General features: G+C 44.3%; 1 protein-coding gene across 1 annotated transcript; it reads right to left on the reverse strand.

Moving 5' to 3' along the window:
• Positions 1–9,844: 9,844 nt before the first annotated feature.
• LOC146341719 (vomeronasal type-2 receptor 26-like) lies at positions 9,845–23,650 on the reverse strand. The gene is made up of 7 exons (XM_084807048.1): positions 23,433–23,650; positions 21,854–22,145; positions 19,662–20,525; positions 18,757–18,984; positions 14,603–14,729; positions 11,408–12,291; positions 9,845–9,934 (listed from the first exon to the last, which is right to left on the reverse strand). Exons 1-7 carry the CDS (start codon positions 23,648–23,650, stop codon positions 9,845–9,847), a joined length of 2,703 nt encoding a protein of 900 aa, XP_084663174.1.
• Between the last annotated feature and the right edge of the window lie 717 nt (positions 23,651–24,367).

Raw genomic sequence — 24,367 nt, forward strand, 5'->3', positions numbered from 1 at the left:
CGTTTCAAGACTGAGGTGTAGCTTAAAATCATATAACACAGTGAAGGAAGATAATAGAGGGAAGTTTTTAAAAAGCAAGACATTTGAAATAGAGCTAAGTGCTCAGAATATTTTGGGAGAGTCCTAGTACTTAGTAAACTTGCATGCGTTTATTGGAGTCAGGTTCTTTTCATCCAAAGACCTGATCCACATGATAAAAAGAGCCTACCACCACTAATTATGTAACTATTATTATTATTGGAATATTATTATTATTATTTCATTGTTATTGTTGTTATTTCATTATTACTATTATTATTCAATTATTACTTTTTCAGATTATTTGACCCCTGGTGGGCTGCAGTGCATGCTAGTGGTGCATGCCAGACAGGATTTGAATATTCAGTGCCTGCCCATGGCTTGTGTTATTGTGTGAACCCAGACCCATGGTCTGTTGTGGTCTAATGCAAGGGTTGTTTAACTCTCACACAACCCCTTTGCCTGGATTCACACAACACAACAAGCTATGCCTGGACACTGAATATTTTAAATGGCCACCCACATGCATGTGCCGACATGCATCACAGCCCACCTTGGCTGAAATAAGCCATGGTGGCCTTTTCAATTGTGCGAACCAACCACAAACAAAACTACCAAGCAGGAACAAATATGACAGAAGCCATGAAATAACCTATATGTAAGTTATGTTGTGTTTATTAGCTTTTTAAATGCAAAGTCTAAGAAGTCAGGGCATGTAAATCAAGACTCAGTTCATGCTCATTGAATCGCTGTACCAACATTTCTGCGAAACAGGAAATATACGATGCCATGAAGTCAAGCAATTGCTAATGGATTATTTATATTGCTTGATACTAGAGACACATTGATAATACTGAAGGGCATCTATCCTAAAAATATTCAAATTCGGAACATTCAGTGAGGGAAAATTGTGAACTGTCCAGAGAGCTTCGGTTATTGGGTGGTATAAAAGTGAAATACATACACACATACATACATACATACATACATACAGAAAGTGGGAAATTCAAAGGGGAGCATTAGGGCTTCCATAAACTTATCTACATTTGAAGGCATCACCCCAGATATGTCAGAACAGTGGACGGTGCCTGAGGGCCAATTCACAAATTACTTCAAAAAACATATACCCCTATGATATATTTTACTTGTGCACTTTTTAGTGTAAAGGTCTGAATATGTGTGGACAAGCCTGTGTCTGCAAATGCCTGCATCATAAACGTTCCCTGATTAGGAAGTCAGAATTTGTGGGCTCCTCTTGTACGTGCATCATGTGTCAATAATAAACCCAGGGTTGTGCCTCTGTAATGTGCGAATAGCCCAGGCAAATTACAGGGGTGAAAAGAATAGGAGGAATGAATAGGAGGAATGGTGGTATTTCTAAAATATAATAATATGAAATAACATTTAAAAAATAATAATGGGAAGACTGGAAGTGCATGAGAGGAGGCAGAGATGTAGGAAGAGCATGACAGGGAATGAGGAGTGATGTGTGTGTGTGTGTGTGTGTGTGTGTGTGCCTATCTATCTATCCGTCCGTCCGTCCGTCCATCCATCTATCTCCAAAATCCACCATGTGTTTTTTCTACAGAAACCAAGAACAGACGTCCCTAACCTGGTTCCCTCTATATATTTTGGATTTCAACTCCCATCAGGCTCAGCCAACATGGCCAATGGTTAGAAGTGCCATTTGCCATACCCCAGATATGACAATACCCCAGATAGGCCAAAACAGTGGATGGTGTCGAGGGCCAATTCACATTTTTCCCCCCAAAACCCTATACCCCCATGATATTTTCATGGAGAGCCAGTGTGGTGTAGTGGCTACAGTGTTGGACTGGGAGTCGGGAGATCTGGGTTCTAGTCCCCACTCTGCCATGGAAGCTCACTGGGTGACTTTGGGCCAGTCACAGACTCTCAGCCCAACCTACCTCACAGGGTTGTTGTTGTGAGGGTAAAATGGAGAGGAGGAAGATAATGTAAGCCTCCTTGGGTTCCTTGCAAGAGGAAAAAAGGCGGGATATAAATGTAATAAATAAATAAATAAAAATAAATAAATATTTTAACTGTGCACTTTGTGACGTAAAAGTATGAATATGTGTGGAAAAGACTGTGCTTGCAAATCCTGTGCATCATGCACAGCAGTGTAGTGCTGGCAGGTCGCACTGGAGCTTCACTCCTGTACTTCTATTGGAGCCGGCTCCCAGCTGGGTCTCAGTCTGCCGCTGCCGCTGCGGGGACAGACACAGTGGGAGGAGGGTGGAGCAGGAGCTGAGGAAGGGAGTGCGGGCCACTGGCGGTTGCCTGTTGCCTACCACACCGAGCGGGCCAGACAAAGGGGGTGAGAGAGGGAGCCTGAGGGCGCTCAGCAGCCCCAAGGTCAGCTGTACCCCTCCTCAGGAGGGGAGGAGGGAGAAAAGTGGCACAAGGGAGCAAAGCCACCTCCCCTCTCCTCTGCGCCCCGTATTCTCCTCCTCAGCCCTTGGCTTCTTCGCCTTCCACCCCCCGAGCAGCTGACACGCCTCGTAACGCGACAGTCCCCAGCTAGCCCCTCAGGTTCCTGCCCCTTCTCCCACTGTGCTGCCCGTTCTGCTCCGTGCCCGTGCACCCAGGGGGCTGCGTGGGTTTGCTGCCGTCCTCTTCTCCTCCGCTGCCCCAATCATCCTGCAGCACTGGCCACCCATCCAGGGCTGCTGCTGCTGGCCATGGCAGCAGGAGCAGGTGTGTGTGGGGGTGCTGCCGCCATTGTCTGTTGCTCAGGCTTACACGTGGGGTTTGCTATGTGTGGGAGAGGGACTCTAGAGGGCTTGATGTGCAGACGTTTGCAGGGGATCGTGTCTTAGCACCATGCAGTGAAAAGTTTTCACCTGCTGTTTGCTTGCACATCAAATTTTCCCTTCAAGTCACAGGAGGGGGTCTGGGGTTGGTCCAACCCCTCTGGTTGACAGTAGGATCCTAGGCTTGTTAACTCAGAAGTAAGTCCCAAAGTGTTCGATGGCATTTATGTTGGAGGGACTAGGGCCATGAGTCACGTAACCTGAACTTGAAGGGTTAATATGTACCTGAGTAAGGTCGGAGGGGATCTCTGAGAGGTCCTTCCGCCTTTTCCTGGTCTCCTCCCTCTACTTTCCTATCTTCTTCCTTCTTCCTCCTGCAAGTATTCTCCCATACTGAGTGTAGTTACACTTGTATCCTTGTAGGGCAATCCTACTTGTCTATTCAGAAGTAAGTGCCATTATGTTCAATGGGATTTTCTGCCAAATAAGTGTGTATAGGATTGCAGTCTTAAAGGAACTGTGGGTCATCACAGACTAAGTTCCACTTATTTTAATAGGGCGTCACTTCACACCTGGTTGCAATGGCTCTTCATAATAATAATTAATAATAAATGTATTATTTTTATTATTGTTACTACTACTACATGTTTCTTGAATTAAAAAGGACTAACCAAGTAATATTTTCTAGCAAGTTGCTGGAGATGACTTTGTGTGTGTGTGTGTGTGTGTGTGTTTTCTTTTCAAAGGTACTATTTAATAATTCTGAATTAGGGTGACCAGATACTCCAAACAAAATAAGTCACTGATAGTTCATTTGTACTGTATAATCTTACAAGGGTGTACAATTTTAGAAGGGGGCATGGTTGTGAGGGGGCGTGGCTGTGATCATCATGAAGGGATGCTGCACTTCTGAATTTGCCACTACTCTACTAGTCACACACATTTTCTGATTAGGACGTTTGATTTGCTTGCGGGTTCCCCTCAAATGTGCTTCAAGTTTCAGCAATAAGCCCAAGCTTGTCCCTGCATAATGTAGAAATTGCTGGGCCCATTACAGAGATGAAAATAATAAGAAGAATGAAACATGGTAGTATTTCTAAAATAGAATAATAAGAAATTACTTTTTTTTTTTTTTAGAAAATGGGAGACTGGAAGTACATGAGGAGGGGATAAGATGAAGGGAAAGGATGACAGGGAATGAGGAGTGGTGCTTCAAAAACTAAATATGGGCACAGTCCATGATGTAGTTATTCTGTCAAAGGCCTAGACAGTCCCTCTGCAACCTAGTGCCCTCTAGACATTTTGGACTTTGATTCCCATCAGTACCAGCCAGCAGAGGTCTGGAGGGCACCTGGTCAGCTGGAAGGGCACCTGGTCAGGGAAGGCTGCCCTAGAGAAATGCTCATTATTGATTCATTCTGATGCACCCTGTGGAGGAAAACTCATGGTAGCTTGTACTCAGTGAGATAATGTCCTGTTTTTCACATAATTCTAATCCATGGTTTAGTTAACCCATGGGTTTTTGAATTTTGGGTCGTTGTGAAGTGCCAACTCAGCTGCATGAAAAAAAAGGTTTGTTAACCATGAACAACCCAGAAAGAGAACCCATGGTTTGTCTTTATGTTGTGAGCTCCAGGTTGTTTAAAGCATGGATTGTTATTGCATGTGAGGCCAGAGCTGCGAGTTGTTCTCAGGTTCTTGAATGAGGCAAAAGAGGTGATGGGCAAGAGTGGTAAAAAACCCCTCTCAGCCACTGTACATACCAGTACTACTACACCACACAGGGAGGGAGCAGATGAGTGAGGATGGAAACAAAACTCTCACAGATTGAGAAAACAAACCACAGAGTTTTCATTTTCAATCATCTGCCAGACAACCCCTGGGAAGGACAGCATTCCATGGGTTACATCAACCATTGGTTAGTGTTATGTACAAACTAGGTCAAAGGGGGGACAAAAGATTACCAAGCCCAAATATTGCTAGAATTCCACTTTTGTCCCACAAATAAATTATTACTGAAGCACAGTGATTCATGTTCTTAGTATTATGACCTGAACATATCACACAGAGAGAGAGAGAGAGGGGGGGGGAGGAGGAGGAGGAGGAGGAGGAGGAGAGGAGGAAGGAGAAGGACAAGGACAAGGAGAAGAAGAAGAAGAAATTATGCCTTACATTGGTTCATCATGCAACATCTGTGCTGGCTGTTCCATGAAAGAAATATCATCATAGAGGAAGACAACCTGCGAAACAATTCCACCTATGACTAGGTCACCTGGCTGGAAAAATTTATGAGGAATAGGGAGAGGATCATCATATGTAGTGCATTTAATAGAACATGTATTACAAACAGTATGACATAGCAGTAGAAGCAGCAACACCAGCATGATCATCCTGCTGAGAAAACATCTTCTAATTAATTCCCATTTTTCCATCGGTAGCTTTTTATGCATCTATATTGTCGGTGTTGTTACAGCCTCCCTTCAATTGTGGATGATTCCATTGCTACACCAATTTACTGCTTGGCCTGTTGGACAAAATGTTTGCCAGTTCCATGGTCTTATACTTATTAATGTCTCTTTGACCATCAGTTTCCCAGAACAGTATTTTTTTTTATCTCCTCACTTTCCCACTAAGGCTGAGGGAGAATTACAAGCTTCTTTTTATGATCTTCATATATAGCTGTTCAGCTATAGGTAATAATACCTTCACAGCACTGTACAAAGAAAAAAGTGGAACCTTGAGAACACCCTATCGTTCTTTTTAATTATGTGAATTAGAATTTTTAAAGAGCAGTAATGAAGAAGGAGGCAAGATAATTGCAAAGATAAGGAGCAATACAAAACATTTACTCAGAGGAATGCAAGGCACATCATATTAGGCTAAGGCAATTAATTCATAAGACTTTAATACGGTCCCAGATTTCAGAGTAAGAAAGGAGCAGTTGCCAGATTAACTGGTCAAGGCGAAGGTGTGATGAAGAAAGGTACTCACAGCATACTTTTTTGGACTAAAACAATGTAGAATGTGTTGCTGGAAATGTGCCTAAAATATAAAAGGGAATTGTGCATACACACATATTGCAGTGCCTTGCCCTGGCTATGCCGAAATCGAGAACTGAACTGCATGTGGGGTTTTATAGCTTTGTCCAGATGTTGACTGTTGATCTTGTCATCGGGCTCTGGAAATCCATTGAGTAACAGTATGGAAACCAGTAATTTAGACAATGATATGGGAGATGATCACTTCTCCAGTGTATTGTTAGTCTTTGAAGTTGCGTCATGCATGACAAAACTAAAAGGGGTCTTTTCCTGAATCCTACACTTATTATTTTCTTCTTTCAGGGATAAAATGAAGTTAGTGACAGAGAGACTGGGGTGTCTTTGCTAGAGCTAGATCGAAGTCCAGCCACAGCTCACTCTCTGAAGGCCAAAGCTTAAATGCAGAGTCACAGTATGGGGAAGATGATGTTCTGCTTTATCATGTTGAAGTACAAGTCTTTCATCAGATCACTTCCAATTACTTTTTGTCCTGTTGGAGTTTATTAAGCATGTTATGTTGTTTCAAAAATATTTATTAATGAAGTATTATGATTTACAAATGAAAGTGGCAAAAAGGAATGGTCTCTGCTCCGAAGAGCTTACCATCTAAACTTTGATATTCCCTTGGGGGCGTGGGGGGGCATGGTCATCAACAGATTTTCTGGGCCAAGTTCTCACAGCCGATGTAGCTTAGTGCCATGATTGACAGTTGCTCTGCAAGGGTTCAAGTGAGAGTTCTTTCCTACTTGGAAATACCAGAGATCTTAGTGGGCAGGTGAGGGGAAAAACCATCCATGAGAGCCACAGGGTGGGCACACACCCAGGTGTTCACACCCAGTCGCTTTCTCCCACCGTGTCTCCCTCTCATTGCATTACATCATGATGCACTGACAAAATGCAAATTGTAAGAAGCTTAAAGACATTGTAACTGAGCTTACTCAAAGCAGATGGCTGAACCTGTCATAAGTGTTTTTTTGTATATATAAAAAATGACAGCAGAGCTACTGATGAGGGTGGAAGCCAAAACATTCAGCTTAAAATATATTTTAATACTCTGTTGTTAGTCTTTCTATCATATATATATATATATATATATATATATATAGAGAGAGAGAGAGAGAGAGAGAGCAGCATAGATAACATAAGACAGGTACAGTATATGATGGAATTGACATCCCTATGGAAGGGATCTCTTAACCCCAGGATCTCCCATGGGGTGGGTTTTTGGCCCCCACCCCCAGGTTTCATGGGAGCAGCTCTAAAAAGAACCCTTCTCCCTTAACAAAGTGACAGAAAATATTGCTTTGCTAGCCATCAGCTTTTTAGACTTTTGGATTGTCTCAAATATATTTTTGATATATGTCTTTGAAATAACTCAGTTCATTTCTGAATCTATTGAGGTGAGCAGGGGAAAGCTCATACATCTTTACACCCAAGCAGTAAGGGGGAAGAGAGTGCTGGTGCTGCTCAGAAATAAATATTAGGGATCTGTGCAGGCATCCCCCGCCCCAGCTTAGACTCAGACCCTGATTTGGTGCTTCTGAAAATGGTTTGCTTCTACTTGGCCGATTCAGAGTATTTCCACAGGCTTTGTGCTTCCCATTCATTATCATGGGAAATCCAAGAACAGCTATAGTGTTTTCTTCTCTTGGTTAGAATTGGATGATATTTGCAGGAATACTAACCCCTCAGGGAAAGAGGTGTAGGTTTTTTCCTGCTATACACCACTATGTTTTGGTTTTTGAAAACGGAACTCCCGATAGCTTCTTAAAAAATGTCCTGGAAGAATTAAATGAAAATTGCAGGGATAGTTACCCCTTCTGAAGTGATGAATTCTGCCAAATTTCATAATGATTGTAGCACATTAATTGTGTGAAAGAGCATTGACATTTTGAGGGGGACGTGCTTATCACCCTATGCTCTTTGTGGACCATTGTTCTGAAAATGATAGATATCCCAGATGTTTCCTTAAGTAAGTAAACAACCTAGTTTCAGAAGGATAGGTGCAGTGGTTCATGTGGAAGGGGAGCTCTCCAATTTTGTGGTGAGGCTTGGGGAATTGATTCCTTCCACTTCACTACACCGCCCGTGTTTGTGACCTAGGATTAGAAGGTGGGCCTGTCAATCATTCAACTGCAGTCCCTCCCCCTTTTCCCTCCACAACTTAGAGCAGGGCTGTTGAACCTCTTTCAGCTTGAGGGCTGAATCCCATTTTGGAGAAGGCCTTGGGGGATGCCTTCCAGTCCTGGTGGTGGTGGTGGTGGTGGTGTGTGTGTGTGTGTGTGTGTGGTAGGGATGTATAGATTCCCCACTGTCCGTTCTAGTGGGAAATCCGTGGAGGGGGGGATGTGATCCGTTCCTCCCTCCTGGAATCCTCGTGGAGTGGCTCCTCTCTGTGAGGATTCTGCAGAGCCCAGGGCCGCCCCGTTCCGCCGTCTGCATGCCCCAGATTCCCCTGTTTTTTTCCAGCTCCCCGAACTTACATAAATAATTTTGTAAGTATCGCTGAAAAATCCTTTTTGTGCGCCCACTGTCAGTCTCTGTAAGGGTAAAGCCCTTTGTGGGGATTCCCCACATAACTTCCGGTCACCTGATCTCACGTGACCTCACCGGACCTGATATGACCTCACCGGACCTGACCTGACCTCAACGGACCTGTCCTCGCCTCATCTGACCTCACTTTACCTGATGTTACTGGACCTGTTCTGACCTCACCTTACCTGACCTGACCGGACCTGACCTCACCTGACCTCAGTGGACTTGTCCTGACCACACCTCATCTGACCTGACCGGACCTGACCTGACCTGACCTGACCTCACCTCCACAGACAATAAACAGAAAAGATGGAGGATTTCCGTGGACTTCACAACTGAGCCCCAGCAAAAGAAAGCCTTGGGTCACAGGGAAAATGCCTCATAAAAAGGGTAAAGCCATTTGCGTTCTTCTTCCCCCATTTCTTATTTATGGATTTCTTTTCATGATTATTTTTGTAAAATCGGTGGACAAAAAAAAAAAAGGGTCCACATGAGCTCCGGTCCAGGTTGACTGGGCCACCCTGTTCTGAGGAGGATTCTGCGGACCAGATTTGTCAGAATTTGATCCCATTTAAAATTTGGGTGGAATTCTCTGACATCCCTAGTGTGTGGGCAAAATACCAAAAATTCCAGCATATTTTAGCATAAAGATTAATTCCAGTAAGGGCTTTAAGCCTTTAACACCCTTTATAGTTAGTGGGAAACCAATTGATTGGTGGTCAGAGGAAATTGGGTGAGGCCAGGAGTAGGTTGCAGGCCATCTGGGGAACTCCAGAAGTCCAGATTGAGACCCCAAGAGGGCTGGATTTGGCCCCCAGGCACCCCTGATTGAGAGAAATAAATTGGATTCAAGACATTTGTTGTTGTTGTTCAGTCGTTAAGTCATGTCTGACTCTTCGTGACCCCATGGACCATAGCACGCCAGGCCTTGCTGTCCTGCGCTCTCTCCCGGAGCGTGCTCAAGTTCATATTCATTGCATTGGTGATGCTATCTAGCCATCTCTACCGTCCCCTTTTCCTTTTGCTTTCAATCTTTCCCAGCATCAGGGTCTTTTCCAGTGACTTTTCTCTTTGCACAAGATATAGTGAATTGCAATTAGGTCCCTTTGAAATCCATGAGAGAAGTTATCCACAAGAGGGGAAAATCCACATCCTGGAGGCCAAGGCAAGTATCTGACAGCAGCAATGGCTCCTTTAAAGACGGTGTTTGTCCTGCCTCCACTGGAAGATTCCTTCTTGGAGGAAGAGCTGCAGGACCAGGAACCACCCACCACCAGCAATGCCCAAGATCTGCTAGTAGAACAGGAAAAACCTGGCCCCTCAGGGCTGACTACATGAGGGTATCACCTGTGGATGACAAGGACCCTGCCTTGGAGATGAAGGCAGGGAAACCTCCAAGCCCTCAGCAGAGATGCTGCCCAAGAACACCAGAGCTCAAGAGTGCAAACTGAGCCAGAGGCCTCCTTGTAAGAACAAGGTCTATTCAAACATAGGAGGCTTGCTCACAAGGAGAACCCTTTCAGCTGCAGTCACTAAGAGCAGCTGAAGCTTAGCTGTGGTTCTGACAGCCTGTGAATAAAAGCAGCAGGGTAAGGGTGAGAGAGTTTCTGGAGACAATGTTGACCAGACCTTCCTGAATCCAGCTTCCCTTGCCTTGACTCCAGACGTCTTCCTATCATGTGTACTTCTGGACTGAACTCTGACTCTTCTTCTGCCTGCTCCTTGTCTGCTGTATTGCCTTGGGACCTTGTTGCCCGTGACCTGCCTTTTGCCTGATTACGTTGCAACATGTGGACCCTTGAACATGTAATTGCTGGGTTCAGACTCTTGAAACTTGCAGACCTGCTGGGCCAGCACTCCTTTGCTTGCAACTGTTTCTAAAGTGAAGAAGAGGCTGCCAGTGTGATTATGCTGGCAGCATCTTTTCCATCAACAGTCATGTGAGCTGAACTACAAAGCCCTCATGCAAAACGACACCAGACCATTATGATGGCAAAGTCTTCACTTTAGGGATGTCAGAGAATTCCAACATGGACTCCAGTGAGACTGGATTCTTCAGAATCCAGCCCCCTGGAATCCGTGGCGAAACTGCCTCCTGCACCCCGCCACCTCGCGGAACCCCCCCAGGACAGAACGTACCTGGTGGCGGCTCCTGCGGCTCCGGTAGCAGTGGGTGTGGTGGTGGATGCGGCAGCGGCAGCGGCAGCTCCGGCTGGTCTCCCGGCCTCTGCTGAGCTGCTATGGCCGCAAATGGCGGCCATCATAGCGGCTGCCATTTGCGTCCTTGCAGTAAGCCATGATAGGCTATGTAAATGCTTACATAGCCTATCACGGCAAAGAGCAGGGGCGCAAATGGCAGTTTGCAATGTCCTTGCAGTAAGCCATGATAGGCTACGTAAGTATTTACATAGCCTATCAAGACAAAAGGTGGCCATGCAAATGGCATAGTGGCAGCCATTTTCGTGGCTACCTTTTGCCATGATAGGCTACGTAAATACTTACATAGCCTATCACGGCTTACTGCAAGGACACAAATGGTGGCTGCTACGACGGCCGCCATTTGCGGCCGCAGCAGTCTGGCAGTGGCCAGAACTCTGGCTGTGGCTGGCCCTGGCTGGCGGCTCCATGGAGCCGCCGCAGAGCAGAGCTGGCCGGGGAGGATTCCGGTGGGAGGGACGGAGTGCCTCCCCCACACTGCAGATTGACCAGAGCGGAGCCAGGTAGGGATTTCGTACATCCCTACTTCACTTTACTAACAGCCACAAGGGAAAGAGGACAAGCTCAGTGCACATCTCCCATCTTCTCAGGCTACAAGTTATGGTCGCCCCCACTGGGGACAGGGAAGCAGGCATGATAGGCTGGAGAGTGTGTAAGCTCACTTAAGATGGGGACCCTTCTGAGGTTGCCTATGCCACTCAGTTCTTCTTACAAGATGCAAACACCCATTTTCAAACTCTTATGACATCTCTGCCATCAGCATTTCCAGTAAAATACATCTCACTGTTAGGAGAGAAACATATTCTTTCATTTTCTCCTTCTTACTAGGTGCTCCCTGTTGTTCAGTTCAGGCCTCAGTACAATGATGTAGCATTTAGGGGAAAAGATGAAACCCAGTAATCCAGCACTGGAGGACAAGATGGCAAAGATCTCCACAGCCACCACGTATTTTCCTTTGGTGCTCAGGTAGGATGGAACAAAGGATAACCAAACACTGCAAAACACCACCATGCTGAAAGTAATAAATTTGGCCTCATTGAAACTGTCAGGTAACTTCCTGGCTAAGAAAGCCACAATGAAACTGACAATTGCAAGACAGCCCAAATAGCCCAAGACACAGTAAAACATGGAAGCAGAGCCCTCATTGCATTCCAGAATGATTTTCCCATCCAATGAGTGTGTGTCCACATCTGGGAATGGCGGAGATGTACTTAGCCAAACTATACAAATGCCTGCTTGAATCAAGGAGCAGGAAAGGGCAATAGAATTGGCCAGTCCTTTCCCCACCCTTTCCCTCATCCTGGATCCTGGTTTGGTAGCCATGAATGCCAGAACCACAGTGATGGTTTTTGCCAAGATGCTGGAAAGGGCCACAGAGAAGACAATGCCAAAAACCATTTGTTGGAGAAGGCAGGCTGTCTTTCCAGGCTGCCCAGTGAACAACAATGTGCAGAGGAAGCAAAGAAAGAGGGAGATGAGGAGGATGTAGGTGAAGCTCCGGTTGTTGGCTCTGACTACGGGGGTGTCCTTGTGCTTCAGAAAGATTCCCAGCACGAACGTTGTGATCAAAGAGAAAGAAATTGCCAAGATAGTCAAGATGATGCCTAAAGGTTCTTCATAAGAGAGGTAGCTTAGGACCCTGGGAATGCATTGAGTTTTGTCCTTGTTGGGAAACTGATCTTCTAGGCATTTGTTGCAGGCATCCATGTCTGAAATAAAGGAAGAGCTTATTAATTATTTCAAGATGTTGGCCAGCATTTACCTAACAGTTCTTCTGCCTTCAAAAGAGTTTGTAGATCATTCTGAACTGGTGTTCATGTGGGACAGGGGAGATCCTTGATTCACATCTCATTTCAAGTTATGAACTTTGTAGGTAGCCTTTGGCAAAAGTCATTCTTTTTCCACCTTATCCCTCATTTGATAGGTGTAGGGATGGCGGAGAATTCCGCCACGGATTTCAGTGAGGCCGAATGCCAGTGCATTCGGCCCCCTGAAATCCGTGGCAGAACGGCCTCCTGCCCCCCCCACCCCCCAGGATGGCACTTACCTGGGGCGGATACGGCGGATTCAGCGGAGGTGGTTCCGGTGGTGGCGGTGGTGGCAGCGGTGGTGGCTGGTCTCCTGGCGGGCTGCTGCTGCCGCCATTGCCATCCTTGCAGCCGTGATAGGCTATGTAAGAATTTATGTAGCCTATCACGGCTAACCCCCCCCCAACACTGAGCGTACGCAAATGGCGGCTACAGCAGCCACCATTTACATTCCTTATTTTTCGCCGATTTATCTTATGTAAATATTTATGTAAGATAAATCGGCAAAAAATAGGGAACGCAAATGGTGGCCACCGTAGCTGCCTCCATTTGCTTACGCTCAGTGTTTTTTTTGGGGGGGGTTAGCCATGATAGGCTATGTAAATTCTTATGTAGCCTATCACGGCTGCCTGGCTGGACGCAAATGGTGGCCACTACGGCGGCAGCCATTTGCGTCCGCACCAGCCTGTCCACGGCCGGAAATCTGGCTGCAGTCGGCCCGGAGCTGGCCGTCAAGGATTCCAGGTGGGAGGACCGGATCTCCTCCCCCCCATTGAGGATTCCAAGGGGAGGGACAGAGCGCCCCCCCCACCGCGAAAGATTCCGCGAAAAGGTAAGTGACTTTCGTTCATCCCTAGGAAGTAATAATAATACTAACCTTTCATGGCTGTTGTAAGAGTTACTGGGATAACCTTTTTACATTCAGAGTATTTTGTTGTTGCTGCTGCTGATGGTTTTATTAATAAATTGCTGTCATTCTAGATTGGGGAGCACTTTAATTCCAGGGCATGTTCTGTGGGCATATAATACAGCTATCCTTCTGAAGTTGCAGGCATCTGAGTCTGATCAGCTAACATAAGAAAAGCTGCACTGAATGAGACCAATGGCCTATCTATTCCAGCATTCTGCTTGCACATTGGCCAACCAGATGCCTAGGAGAATCCCACAAGCAGAACACTGGCAGAACACCACCATTTTGCAAGAGCTCTGCAGCAGCTGGTATTCATACTGCCTCTGATTGTGGACAGAATATGTAGCCTTCAAGATTAATAGTCATTGGTCATCTTATTCTGCATGCATTTCCTGTAAGCCTTATGTACACTGCCTAGAGTTCGATGATGGAAAAACAAGATATAATATGTAATGAATAAGAGAAATGGAAATAAAACCATCATTTGATTAGTGTTACTAAATTTCTTTACAGCATTTTTACCAATTTTGCTTCTGGATGATCAGGTGGCAACTGTAACCAAGGGGGTCCATGTCCATCTGCAACTGTTATTAGAGAAAGTGTATCTGGTTATGGTGATATATTCCTGTGTTATATCAAGATAGCATTACTGCAATGACCTCTACCTGGCGGTGCATTTGAAAAGTGTTTGAAAACTTCAGCTTTCCAAAATGTGACAGGGTCATACATTAACTGGAGGCAATTATTGGGAGTGTGTGCCTGGCTTGCTAAAGCTGTTTCATTGGCTTACAATCCATTTTCAAGCCTAACTCAACTTTCTGGGTGATGGTTTTTAAAATCCTAAATGTCTTAGGGACTGATTATCTAAAGGACCACCTCCTCCTATATGAATCTACCCTTGCACTGATATCTTGAAGTGGGTCTCACTGGAGTTCTGATTGGCTGAGATCTAGGTTACAGTCTTCTCAGTGGCAGCACCTAGGCTGTGGAACTCCATGCCAAGGGATGCCAATTTTGTTTCCTCTCTGCCCCTTTTTATTTTGACAGGCATCTAGCCTGTCTAATATATGACACTGGTTTGCGCTTACTAAGACTTTAATGAAATCAGATCTATCATCCCTCTCTCTCTTTTAAAATATTTTATTTGGTTGATTCTTTTAAAAAAATGTATTCAGAACTGCCTTCATATAGACTCAGGGCATCCACATTCTTCAAATAAACAAATAGATAGATAGATAGACAGACAGACAGACAAGAAATACTTTATATAATGGCAATATCTCTGTGCATTATGCCTCCTACCCTTCTGGTAAGAGATCATCCCTTCTGGACATGGAGCACAGTCATAGCAGCAAAATTTCTCTCCTTCCTTCTTTTTCCTGCTTTTGCCGGGGTAGCAGTTGTTGTTGCACACAGAAAGGGGCAGCACCTGTGGAGAGCGTGGAGAGTGAGTAACAGTAAGAGCCCATGTCTTCAGAAAGTCTGTACTGTGCTGCTCATAGTGGGCTGTTGGCAATGATTGCATGTTGTCAATAGAGATGTGCAGCAAATTTCTCCCAAGTTGGTTTTGGAAGGGAGCTTCAGGGGCTCATTAAAGCCTGAGATTTATTTGTTTGTTTGTGTGCTTATTTATTTATTTATTGCATTTATATCCCGCCTTTTTTCCTCTTGCAAGGAACCCAAGTAGGCTTACATTATCCTCCTCCTCTCCGTTTCATCCTCACAACCAAAATCCTGTGAGGTACGTAGGTTGGGCTGAGAGTCTGTGACTGTCCCAAAGTCACCCAGTGAGCTTCCATGGCCAAGTGGGGACTAGAACCCGGATCTCCCGGCTCCCAGTCCATCACTCTCACCACTACACCACACTGGCTCTCAGTGGAGCTTTACAGTGGAGCTTTACAAATACAGTGGCCACATAATGCATGGCCAGAAAGAGGAATTGCATCACCCGAAAAAGAGGACAGTGATTTGCATAAAATTTGCATAAAATTTGCATATTAAAATGTATATGGAGAGGTACACAGTTAGGGGAAAAAATCCCTGTTATTTAAATAGAAATACAAGACATCTCACCATAGAAGTCTGACCAGGTGACCTCTGTGCCTGCTCAGTCAGCTTTCTAGGTCCAGCTAACTAACTGTTGTTGGGCAATGTCAAGGCCACTGGTGCTCTCGCTCCTTACAGTTCTGTATCTTTAAACCAGACTTGGACTGTCCTCTGCCAGCTCTCCAAGAGATAAGGCTGGCTAAGACTTCTGTTAAGTAGGGAAACTTCAGAGGCTCATTAAAACTTGCCTCAAACCTGAGGCAAACTTTACAAACCCCCAAATGTTGTTCCAGCTTGAACTGAGAGAAACAAATGACCCCCTTTCCTGGTAGATAAATGCATTGCACAGGCAGTAGAAAGGTCTGTTCTAGGCTAGCCAATCAAACTCTTTTTCAGCCAGGGATCATCTGGCCCATTCTCAAGAGAACCCCTTGCGGGTCTGTGAGCCTTAGATGCTTGGCAGCTGGAGTTGGGATGGATGAGCGCCCACCCCCTGTCGGGTTCACCGGTGCCTGCCCAGCCCCTGCCAGTCGCCAAACCATCCGCACTCACCCGGAACCCATCCTCCAGCACCGCAGTCAGTATTGTGTGGAAAAAAATGATCGTCACACGCACACATCTAGTTGTATGAAAAATAGTGCCATGAATTGCCCATATATGCAGGATTACAGGACAGGTCTCAGGTGAGTGCCGGCGGCTCAGCGATCATGGGGAGGGGGGATTGAGTGTGGGTAGGGGCTTGGTGGGCACAGCTCAGGGGCATGGGCGGTGGGAGTGCACTGGATTCCTGGACCCAATCAGGCATCCACACCATCCCTAAGTTAGAAATCACATGATCTAATTGCTGTGTGTACCATCTCCATGGACTTCTGTTTCAACAGAGGATGATGGTGGGGAGTTTCCTCCTCTCCAGTAATCTTGGCTTAAATTCAGATTTAGTCATCCTTAGAGTAGACCCATTTATTTATTTATTTATTTATTTATTTATTTATTTATTTATTACAGTTCTGTACTACCCAGTATCTGAAGCTGCCTGGGTGGCTGACAAAAATTTAAACCACAAAGTACAGCATAAAAACAATATAAAATATAAAATCGCAAAAATACAGTATAAAATATAACCACAATAAAACCTAACAGCAATTCAGAGATTTAAAATACAGTAACAGATTTAAAACAGCAAAGCTAAAAGACTAGGTCACTAAAATGCTGGAAAAATAAAAAAGAGCACACTTGGCACTGGAAAGAACACAACGTAGATGCCAGGAGAACCTCTCTAGGGAGCTCATTCCACAGCCAGGGTGCCACTTCAGAAAAAGTCCCTTTCCTGGTAGCCACCCACCTCACTTTCTTTGTCAGGGGCTCCCAGAGAAGGACCCCTGAAGATGATCTTAGGGATTGGGCAGGTACATGTGGGAGGAACTGATCCTTCAGATAACCTGGCTCCAAGCCATTTAGGGCTTTGGATGTTAATACCAGCACTTTGAATTGGGCCCGGAAATGGACTAGCAGCCAGCACAGCTGGAAAAGTACTGGTATAATGTGATCTTGTTGGCCAGTCCCTGCTAACAATCTTGCTGCCCTGTTTTGGACTAGGGATGTACGAATCACTTACCTGGTTCTGGTTGGGGCATCCGCTGGGTGGGAGGCGCTCTGTCCCTCCCCCCAGAATCCTTGATGGGGGGGAGGCGATCCGGTTCTCCCCACCGGAATCTTGCCCGGCTGGCTTTGCTCCGTGGCGGCTCCATGGAGCAGCTGGCCAGGGCCATCTGCAGCCAGACTTCCAGCCGTGGACGGGCTGCTGTGGACGCAAATGGCGGCCGCCATAGCGGCTGCTATTTGCATCCTTCCAGGCTGCTGTGATAGGCTATGTAAGAATTTACGTAGCCTATCACGGCATCCCCCCCCAAAAAACGGAGTACGCAAATGGCTGCGGCTATGGTGGCTGCCATTTGCGTTCCCTATTTTTCGCTGTTCTAGCCTACGTAAATATTTATGTAGGCAATTACAGCGTAAAAAAGGGAACCGCAAATAGTGTAGTGGGCGCTATTTGCGTTTCTTTTTTTTTTCCACCGTAAAAGCCTACGTAAATATTTACGTAGGATAAAACGGCGAACCCCCCCCCCCTGCAATAGCGCCCACTATGCTATTTGCGGCTCCCTTTTTTTCCCGCCATAATTGCCTACGTAAATATTTATGTAGGCTAGAACGGCGAAAAATAGGGAACATAAATGGCAGCTGCTGTAGCAGTTGATATCATGGTCAATATTACTGTTAGCGGTTGATACCATGGTCAATATTACTGAAGACCACTGAATATGAGACTTAAGTTAGTCATAACTAAGTTAAGTTCCACTGATTTCAACAGGTCTACTCTAAGTATCTAAATCTGAATCTAACCAGCATCTATCTTGCTGCTGCAGTTCACATGGGTATTGATATCCACTAAGCCATACTGGATAAATAACAATGTGCTTATTGATTTGATTAATAGAGTAATACTTCAGCCATAAGCATGACCAGTGAAAATGCATTGCTGGCCATTCTTAGAACATGTGAATAACTAGCAAGATGATAAAGGGGCTTTGGAGATGAGACCTGGACCTTGATTTCCCCCCAGAAATCAGTTCATGAAATAATCAGAGATTGTTGGCCTTTTAGCAGAATTAGAGCTGGAATGCAATAAGATGTATTCAGAAGTATTGTAACTGGCTTAAGTGTAGTAGTGCAATGAGAGCAGGAGTTTGGGGCACCCGTCCAGGGTCCCACTCAGCAAAATGAACCGGAAGGGCTCCAAATGCAGAAGGGCTGAATTACCATTTCTTGAATTAAGTGAAGTAATACACATAGCCATCCAAAGTGCAGTCCCACTGCTCCAAAGGGCACTCACACCACCCCAACTTGATGTCCAGAGTCTAAAATTACCTAACTGTCCCATTGTCTATATTGCAATGTTTGGTCACAAAACAGCAAATTTCTATTGATTTATTTTCCTAAACATGAATGCATGATGTCAAAAGTCTACTGTGAGCTCTGTCAGGACAGGTGGGTAACATATGCAAAGTAGAAAAGTTTGACTTCATTGTTTCCTTTTATTACTACTTTAAAAAGAAGGAAAGGAACTATGATCATCATAATCAACTGGCAGGCAGGGAAGCAGAAGAATGAACAGGCTAAGAATGATTTTTTCCTTCCCCCCTCCCTCTCTCTCTCTCACACACACACCTTTCATTAGGAAATGACAGGGTGATGTACAGAATTCACCAGAACAACAATTAAAGTAAACACAAACGGAGTATTCAGGGAGTTGTAAAGGGGGGAGGTAAGGTTGAAGGGACAGCTAGGAAGCCCTGATGTGAAGATCACAATGAAGAGGGAGATGTATAATTGCATCTCCAGTTAAGGCTCACCTGATTAAAGCTTTTATGCCACAGAATTTGGTCATCATTAATCTGTAACATAGTGCCAGGAGAAGCTTGAGGATCCAGTATTCCAACTTTTACTCTAACCACCGAGCCATTGGGGGACATCACCCAGTTTGTAATATCAAACCCTGAAACTAATTCTCCATTTTCATTAAAATGCACAGTGTCTCCAGCATTGTTGTTGAATAAGATGCTGATTAGAAATGGATGGAGCTAGATTGAAAGAGAATATGAACAAAAGGACAACTGGGTCTTGAAATTACTACAGCAAGCTTTACAAAAGCCTTTTCAACCAACAGCTGGTTAACTCCTTTTTTGTACAGTATATGTGGTTTGGGGTTGAATTTGGATTTAGGTGAGTGCAACTAGGCTGGTGGAAGCAGACCTCTCCAAACACTTTTCTCCACAGCAGCCTTTTCATCCCCCTGAAAATGCAACAGAGGGGATCAAGGAACACTTTGGATGGGATGAGCTGTCGTGTGTGTGTATATAGGGAAAGGGGGATCCCTGAAAATCGGGCAGAGGCACTTCCCATGAGCAGAACCCTTCCATCTGGCAGATTCTGGATACAATCCTCTATCTTTCTAGCCGCCATTTCCCTCTAGTTGGCTCCATGTGGATCGCTGGATATAATTATTTTTAAAAAAATCATTTGTTTATAATGGGTTGGATCCAGACTTAGTCCCATTGGTCCCATTTGTTTCTCTGTGTCTACTCTAAGCATTATTAAATCTGGATCCAACCCAATGGGGCTGGCACTACTAATCCAAATAGATTTGAAAAAACAAACAAGCCATTTTCCTGTCATTGTTTTATGCAGAATTAGAGTCCCCCTTTACTCTAGATTGTAAGCTAATCTACTTTTTAAAGAAGTGTTGAAGTGCAATTACCTGCCATGGTTGCACATTCTGAAATGCTAGCCTTCCTCCTTCTAGTTCTACCCATGCCCTGCGTTTGGAGCTGGACTCAAATATGGCATGCAAAGCATGTGCCACAGCATAGACAGCATTGTAGATGTTATAGCTGTGGCCGGTCATGTTCATTTCAAAGAAAATTCCAGGAAGAGTCTCCAGCTTCTCCTCCCCTGTGCAGAATTTTTTGCTTTCCTCCATCACATTAGACATATGTAATGAACAGTTGAATGCCTGTTGCCAGAAGTCCTGGATGAAACCATCTCCTTTGGCCCAGGAAGGTCTTATCACCTGGACAAATTTTTGGAATCCTAGTGGCTGATTTGAGTGAACAGCGAAGGATATAGAACCATGGAAGGTTTGTGTATCCCATATCTTTTGAAAAGAGAGTGATGCAAAATCCCAGTGGGATGTAATAATCCACACTTTACCCAGGGGGGGCAATGACAAGAAGGGTGCTAGAAACACTAACACTCTCAATACCTGAAAGGACGGAGGTTCTCCATATACAACAAAAACATTAGCTTTTCTCTCCATGATGATTCCATAGCTTTCCCAGTGCTGTAAAATCACACCTATCATCTCATCCAGATAATCCCATTTTGGTATTCTGACTATGAAGGCATAACAAATGCCATTCTGGGAAAGCATCGGCACCATTCTCTGTAAAAACCTGTTCCCTTTGTCATCATCTACAGCAAAGAGCCCAATCCACGTCCATCTGAAATGCTGAAGTAACTCCAAAATTCCCATGTACTGTTGTGCTTCATTTGGGACCATCTGGTACAAAAATGGGAATAGGATTTTGGCACTTGGTTCTGGCAAAAATGATCCATAGGTGAGCTGAATATAAGTTTTTTTGGTCAGATGGATTATAAGGAAATGTTAAATCATACAAACATAAGAGTTGCAGGGGATCCTGTTGGACATCAAGTCCAACAATATGCCATGTGATTCAGGATATTCAGAATTAGAAATCCCCAACTAACTGCTGCACAGCCTCTGCCAGAAATGGAGAGCCCCCTATGTGTAATAGGCTCCATTGTTCAACTGTGTTTACTGTTGAGAAGTGGTACCCAATATTGAACCACACTCTAGGCCTGTTCTCTGTGGAGCAGAGAACAAGTCTTTGCCCTGTTCTATGTTACAGCCATTCAGGTATTTGCTGTAGTCGAGCACATGCTTTCCATACAGAAGATCTGAGGTTCAATCCCCAGCATCTCCTGGTTGGGCTAGGAAAAAATCCTGCCTGAAAACCTTGAGGGCCTCTAGATGGACCAATGGGCTGATTCAGTGTTCCTATGACCCCCCCCCCCCAATCTCTTTTTCTCTGGGCTAAACACACCAAATTTCTTTATGTCTTTTGCTCATAGGACTTGGTTTCTGGAACCCATTCCAATTTGCCTGTACCCATACAGCGCAGTGCCTAAACTGGAATCAGTACTCCACTGGTGGTCTGATTAGTGTGAAATAATGTGAAACTCTTACTTCTTGTGGCTTGGAAACTATGTTTCTATTAATGCCACATGACACTGCATTATACGGCAATCCTATGCACGAGTTCAATGGCGCTTACTTCCAGGAGAGTGTGTATAAGCTTGCAGCCTTAGCCTTGTTTTTCCTTCACAGAAGTATTACACTATTGACTATAATCTTGAGATCTTTTTCACATTTACTTCTGACAAACCAAGTGTCCCATATCTGTGCAGGTTTGTATTCCATTTTTGTCTAAATGCAGACATTTGCATTTATCTCTGTTAAATTCCAGTTTGTTAGTTTCAGCCCAGATTTCAGTTTTATTAAGGCCAGTTTGAATTTTATCCTTGTTTACTGAGCTGTTAGCAACCCCTCCTTGTTTGGTACCATCTGCAAGTTTAATGATCCCCCCCACCCCTTCATTAGGTCATTGATAAAAATATTGAAAAACATGGGCCCAGTACAGAACCTTGAGGCACCCCAGTCAATACCTCCTTCCACTTTGATGTGGACTTGAGACTTTATTTGGTATGGCTTTCCAACAAGTGGTGAATCGACTCAATGGGATCATCAGCTTGCCTGCATTAACCAGTTTGCTAACCAAAAGATCATGGTTCCCTTTGTCAATGCTTTGTTGACATGAAGATGTTTTGTCACACTTGTGAAATCTCCATATGCCCACACATACAGCTTACCTGTGGAGTCTTATAGTTTGCTGAAATGATGGCCATATTGGCAGAGGTTTCAGAGAGGCAGCCTCCAATGAGAGCTATCAGATTGTTCTGGTTGTGACACTTGAAGTTGGGGAGAAACCTATGTTGTGTGGAAAGAAGGTTCAGGGTTGCCTTAAAGGTCATCCTTGCCGCATAGTAGCTATTGAGAATATGGAACCCCAGAGAGAGATTGGGTAAGATTTGTGGATCCTCATTGATCTCTTTTACAGCAAATGCCAAGGCCAGGACATGCTGGTAGTTCTTAGGCACGGAACTGTGATAAGAAGTACAGGCTGTTTAACCAAGCAACAACCACAACCTGCATTTGTACTCTTTGTCATCAGTCACCTTCATGTTCTCACTTTTCAGCACTGAAGTGTAGCTTAAAATCAGATAACACAGCAGGGGGGGGGATAGTAGAGGGAAGTAAAAATGGAAGACATCTGAATATCTATTTCTCCAATGAAGTGCTAAGCATTCAAAATGTTTTGGGATAATTGTAGCGCTGAATAAACTATGACATGCATTTCTTGGAGTCAGTCCCTTTGCATACAAAGAGCAATAACAAAAGTGACAAAAATCAGGAAATAGCTCATAAGTAAGGCATGATGTGCTCATTAGCTTTTGGAAAGGATAAGGATATTCAATGGGGGAAGATATTGCAAGTAGGAAGAAGCAGGCGAGCATTATAATCTTCCATAAACTCATCTACCTTTGAAGGCAACACCCCAGATATGTCAGAACAGTGGATGGTGCCAGAGGGCCAATTCACAAATGACTTTAAAAAACATTCACCCCTATGATACCTGTGCACTTTTTAATGTAAACGTTTGAATATGTGCCGACAAGCCTGTGTCTACAAATGCCTACATCATAGACCTTCTCTGATTAGGAAGTCAGATGTGCTTGTGGGTTCCTCTCAAATGTGCATCATGTGTCAACAATAAACCCAGCCTTGTCCCTCTGTAAATAGCCCAGGGAAATTACAGGGGTGTAAAGGAGGAATGAAACACGGTGGTATTTCTAAAATATAATAATATGAAATGACATTTAAAATAATAATGAGAAGACTGGAAGTGCATGAGAGGGGGCAGAGATGTAGGAAAAGGATGGCAGGGAATGAGGAGTGATGTGTCAAAAACAAAATATGTGCACAATCCACAATGTGTTTTTTCTGCAGAAACCAAGAACAGACTTCCCCAACCTGGTTCCCTCTATATATTTTGGATTTCAGTTCCCATCAGGCCCAGCCAGCATGGCCAATGTTTAGGAATGCCAGGCGTTGTTGTCCAAAACATCTGGAGGGCTCCTGGTCAGGGAAGGCTGCCTTATGGAAATGTTCATGATCCATTCATTCTGATGGCCAGGCAAAGAAAAACTCTAGTAGCTTGTATCCAACAAATCAATGTAGGAGGCCGAGGGGAAAAAATGATTAACAAGCCCTAATGTGGCTAGAATGCCATGTTTGTCACATCAATAAGTACATAAATTACTGACCCATTTTCAGTTATTATGACCTGAACATATTACAGAAAGCAAGAGAGAAGAAATTATTCCTTACATAGGTTCATCACGCAACGTCTGTGAAGGCTGTTCCATGAAAGAGAGGTTATCATAGAGGAAGAAGACCTGAGAAACAATCCCACCTATGACAAGGTCACCTGGCTGGTAAAATTCGTGAGGAATTGGGAGGGGATCATCAGATGTGGTGCAATTACTAGAATGTGTCTTGCAAGCAGTATAACATAGCAGTGGAAGCAGCAACACCAACACCAACATGATTCCGTTGACAAAACATCCTTTCCAAAAATCAACTCCCATGTTTCCACTGACAGCTTGTTATGTGTTTCTATTATCAGTTTTGCTACAGCTTCCCTTCAATGCCGGATGATTCCATTGCTATACTGATTTACTTCTTGGCCTCTTGGGCAACCTGAGTGCAAGAGCCATGATATTATACTTAATAATGTCTCTGTGTCCATCAGTGTCCCTCAACAGTATATTATCTTTATCTCCTCACTTTAGTCACTACGACTGAGTGAGAATTATAGGCTTCATGCTTTTTTTAAAATCATCATATGTAGCTGTTCAGCTATAGGTAACAACAACTTTGCAGTGGTGTACAAAGAAAAATATGCTACTTTGAGAATCCCCAGCCATTTCAAAAATTACATAAATTAGAATTGTTAAAAAGCAGTAATGATGGATGAGGCTAGGTCATTGCAAATATGAAGAGCAATACAAAACACTTGCTCAGAAGAATGCAGGGAACATTATATTAGGGTAAGGCAGTTTATTCATAACTCATTATTAAGGTCCAATTTTCCAGAGCAAGAAACTGGGCAGTGCCAGATTAACTGGCCGAGGAGAATGTTTGATGAAGAAGGGTACTCGCAGTATACTGTTTTGGATTAAAAAAACATGTAGAATCAGATGCTGGAAATATACCTACAATGTAAAATGGAATTGTTCATACACAAGAACGGAAGTGCCCTG

The sequence above is a fragment of the Heloderma suspectum genome, chromosome 6 (genome assembly GCF_057233095.1).
Source record: "Heloderma suspectum isolate Gila_16-S chromosome 6, 16-S_ref, whole genome shotgun sequence".
Taxonomy (NCBI): domain Eukaryota; kingdom Metazoa; phylum Chordata; class Lepidosauria; order Squamata; family Helodermatidae; genus Heloderma; species Heloderma suspectum.

Bases quoted from the DNA above. Each gene is read 5' to 3' on its own strand.
- LOC146341719 (XM_084807048.1), bottom strand. From the start codon at position 23,650: ATGTTGGTGTTGGTGTTGCTGCTTCCACTGCTATGTTATACTGCTTGC. The intron at 18,985-19,661 runs GTAATTGCACTT...CTTTCAATCTAG, and splicing joins AGAATGTGCAACCATGGCAG to CTCCATCCATTTCTAATCAG. The intron at 9,935-11,407 runs GTAAGAAGGAGA...TTTTATTCACAG, and splicing joins TGAACAACAGGGAGCACCTA to GCTGTCAGAACCACAGCTAA.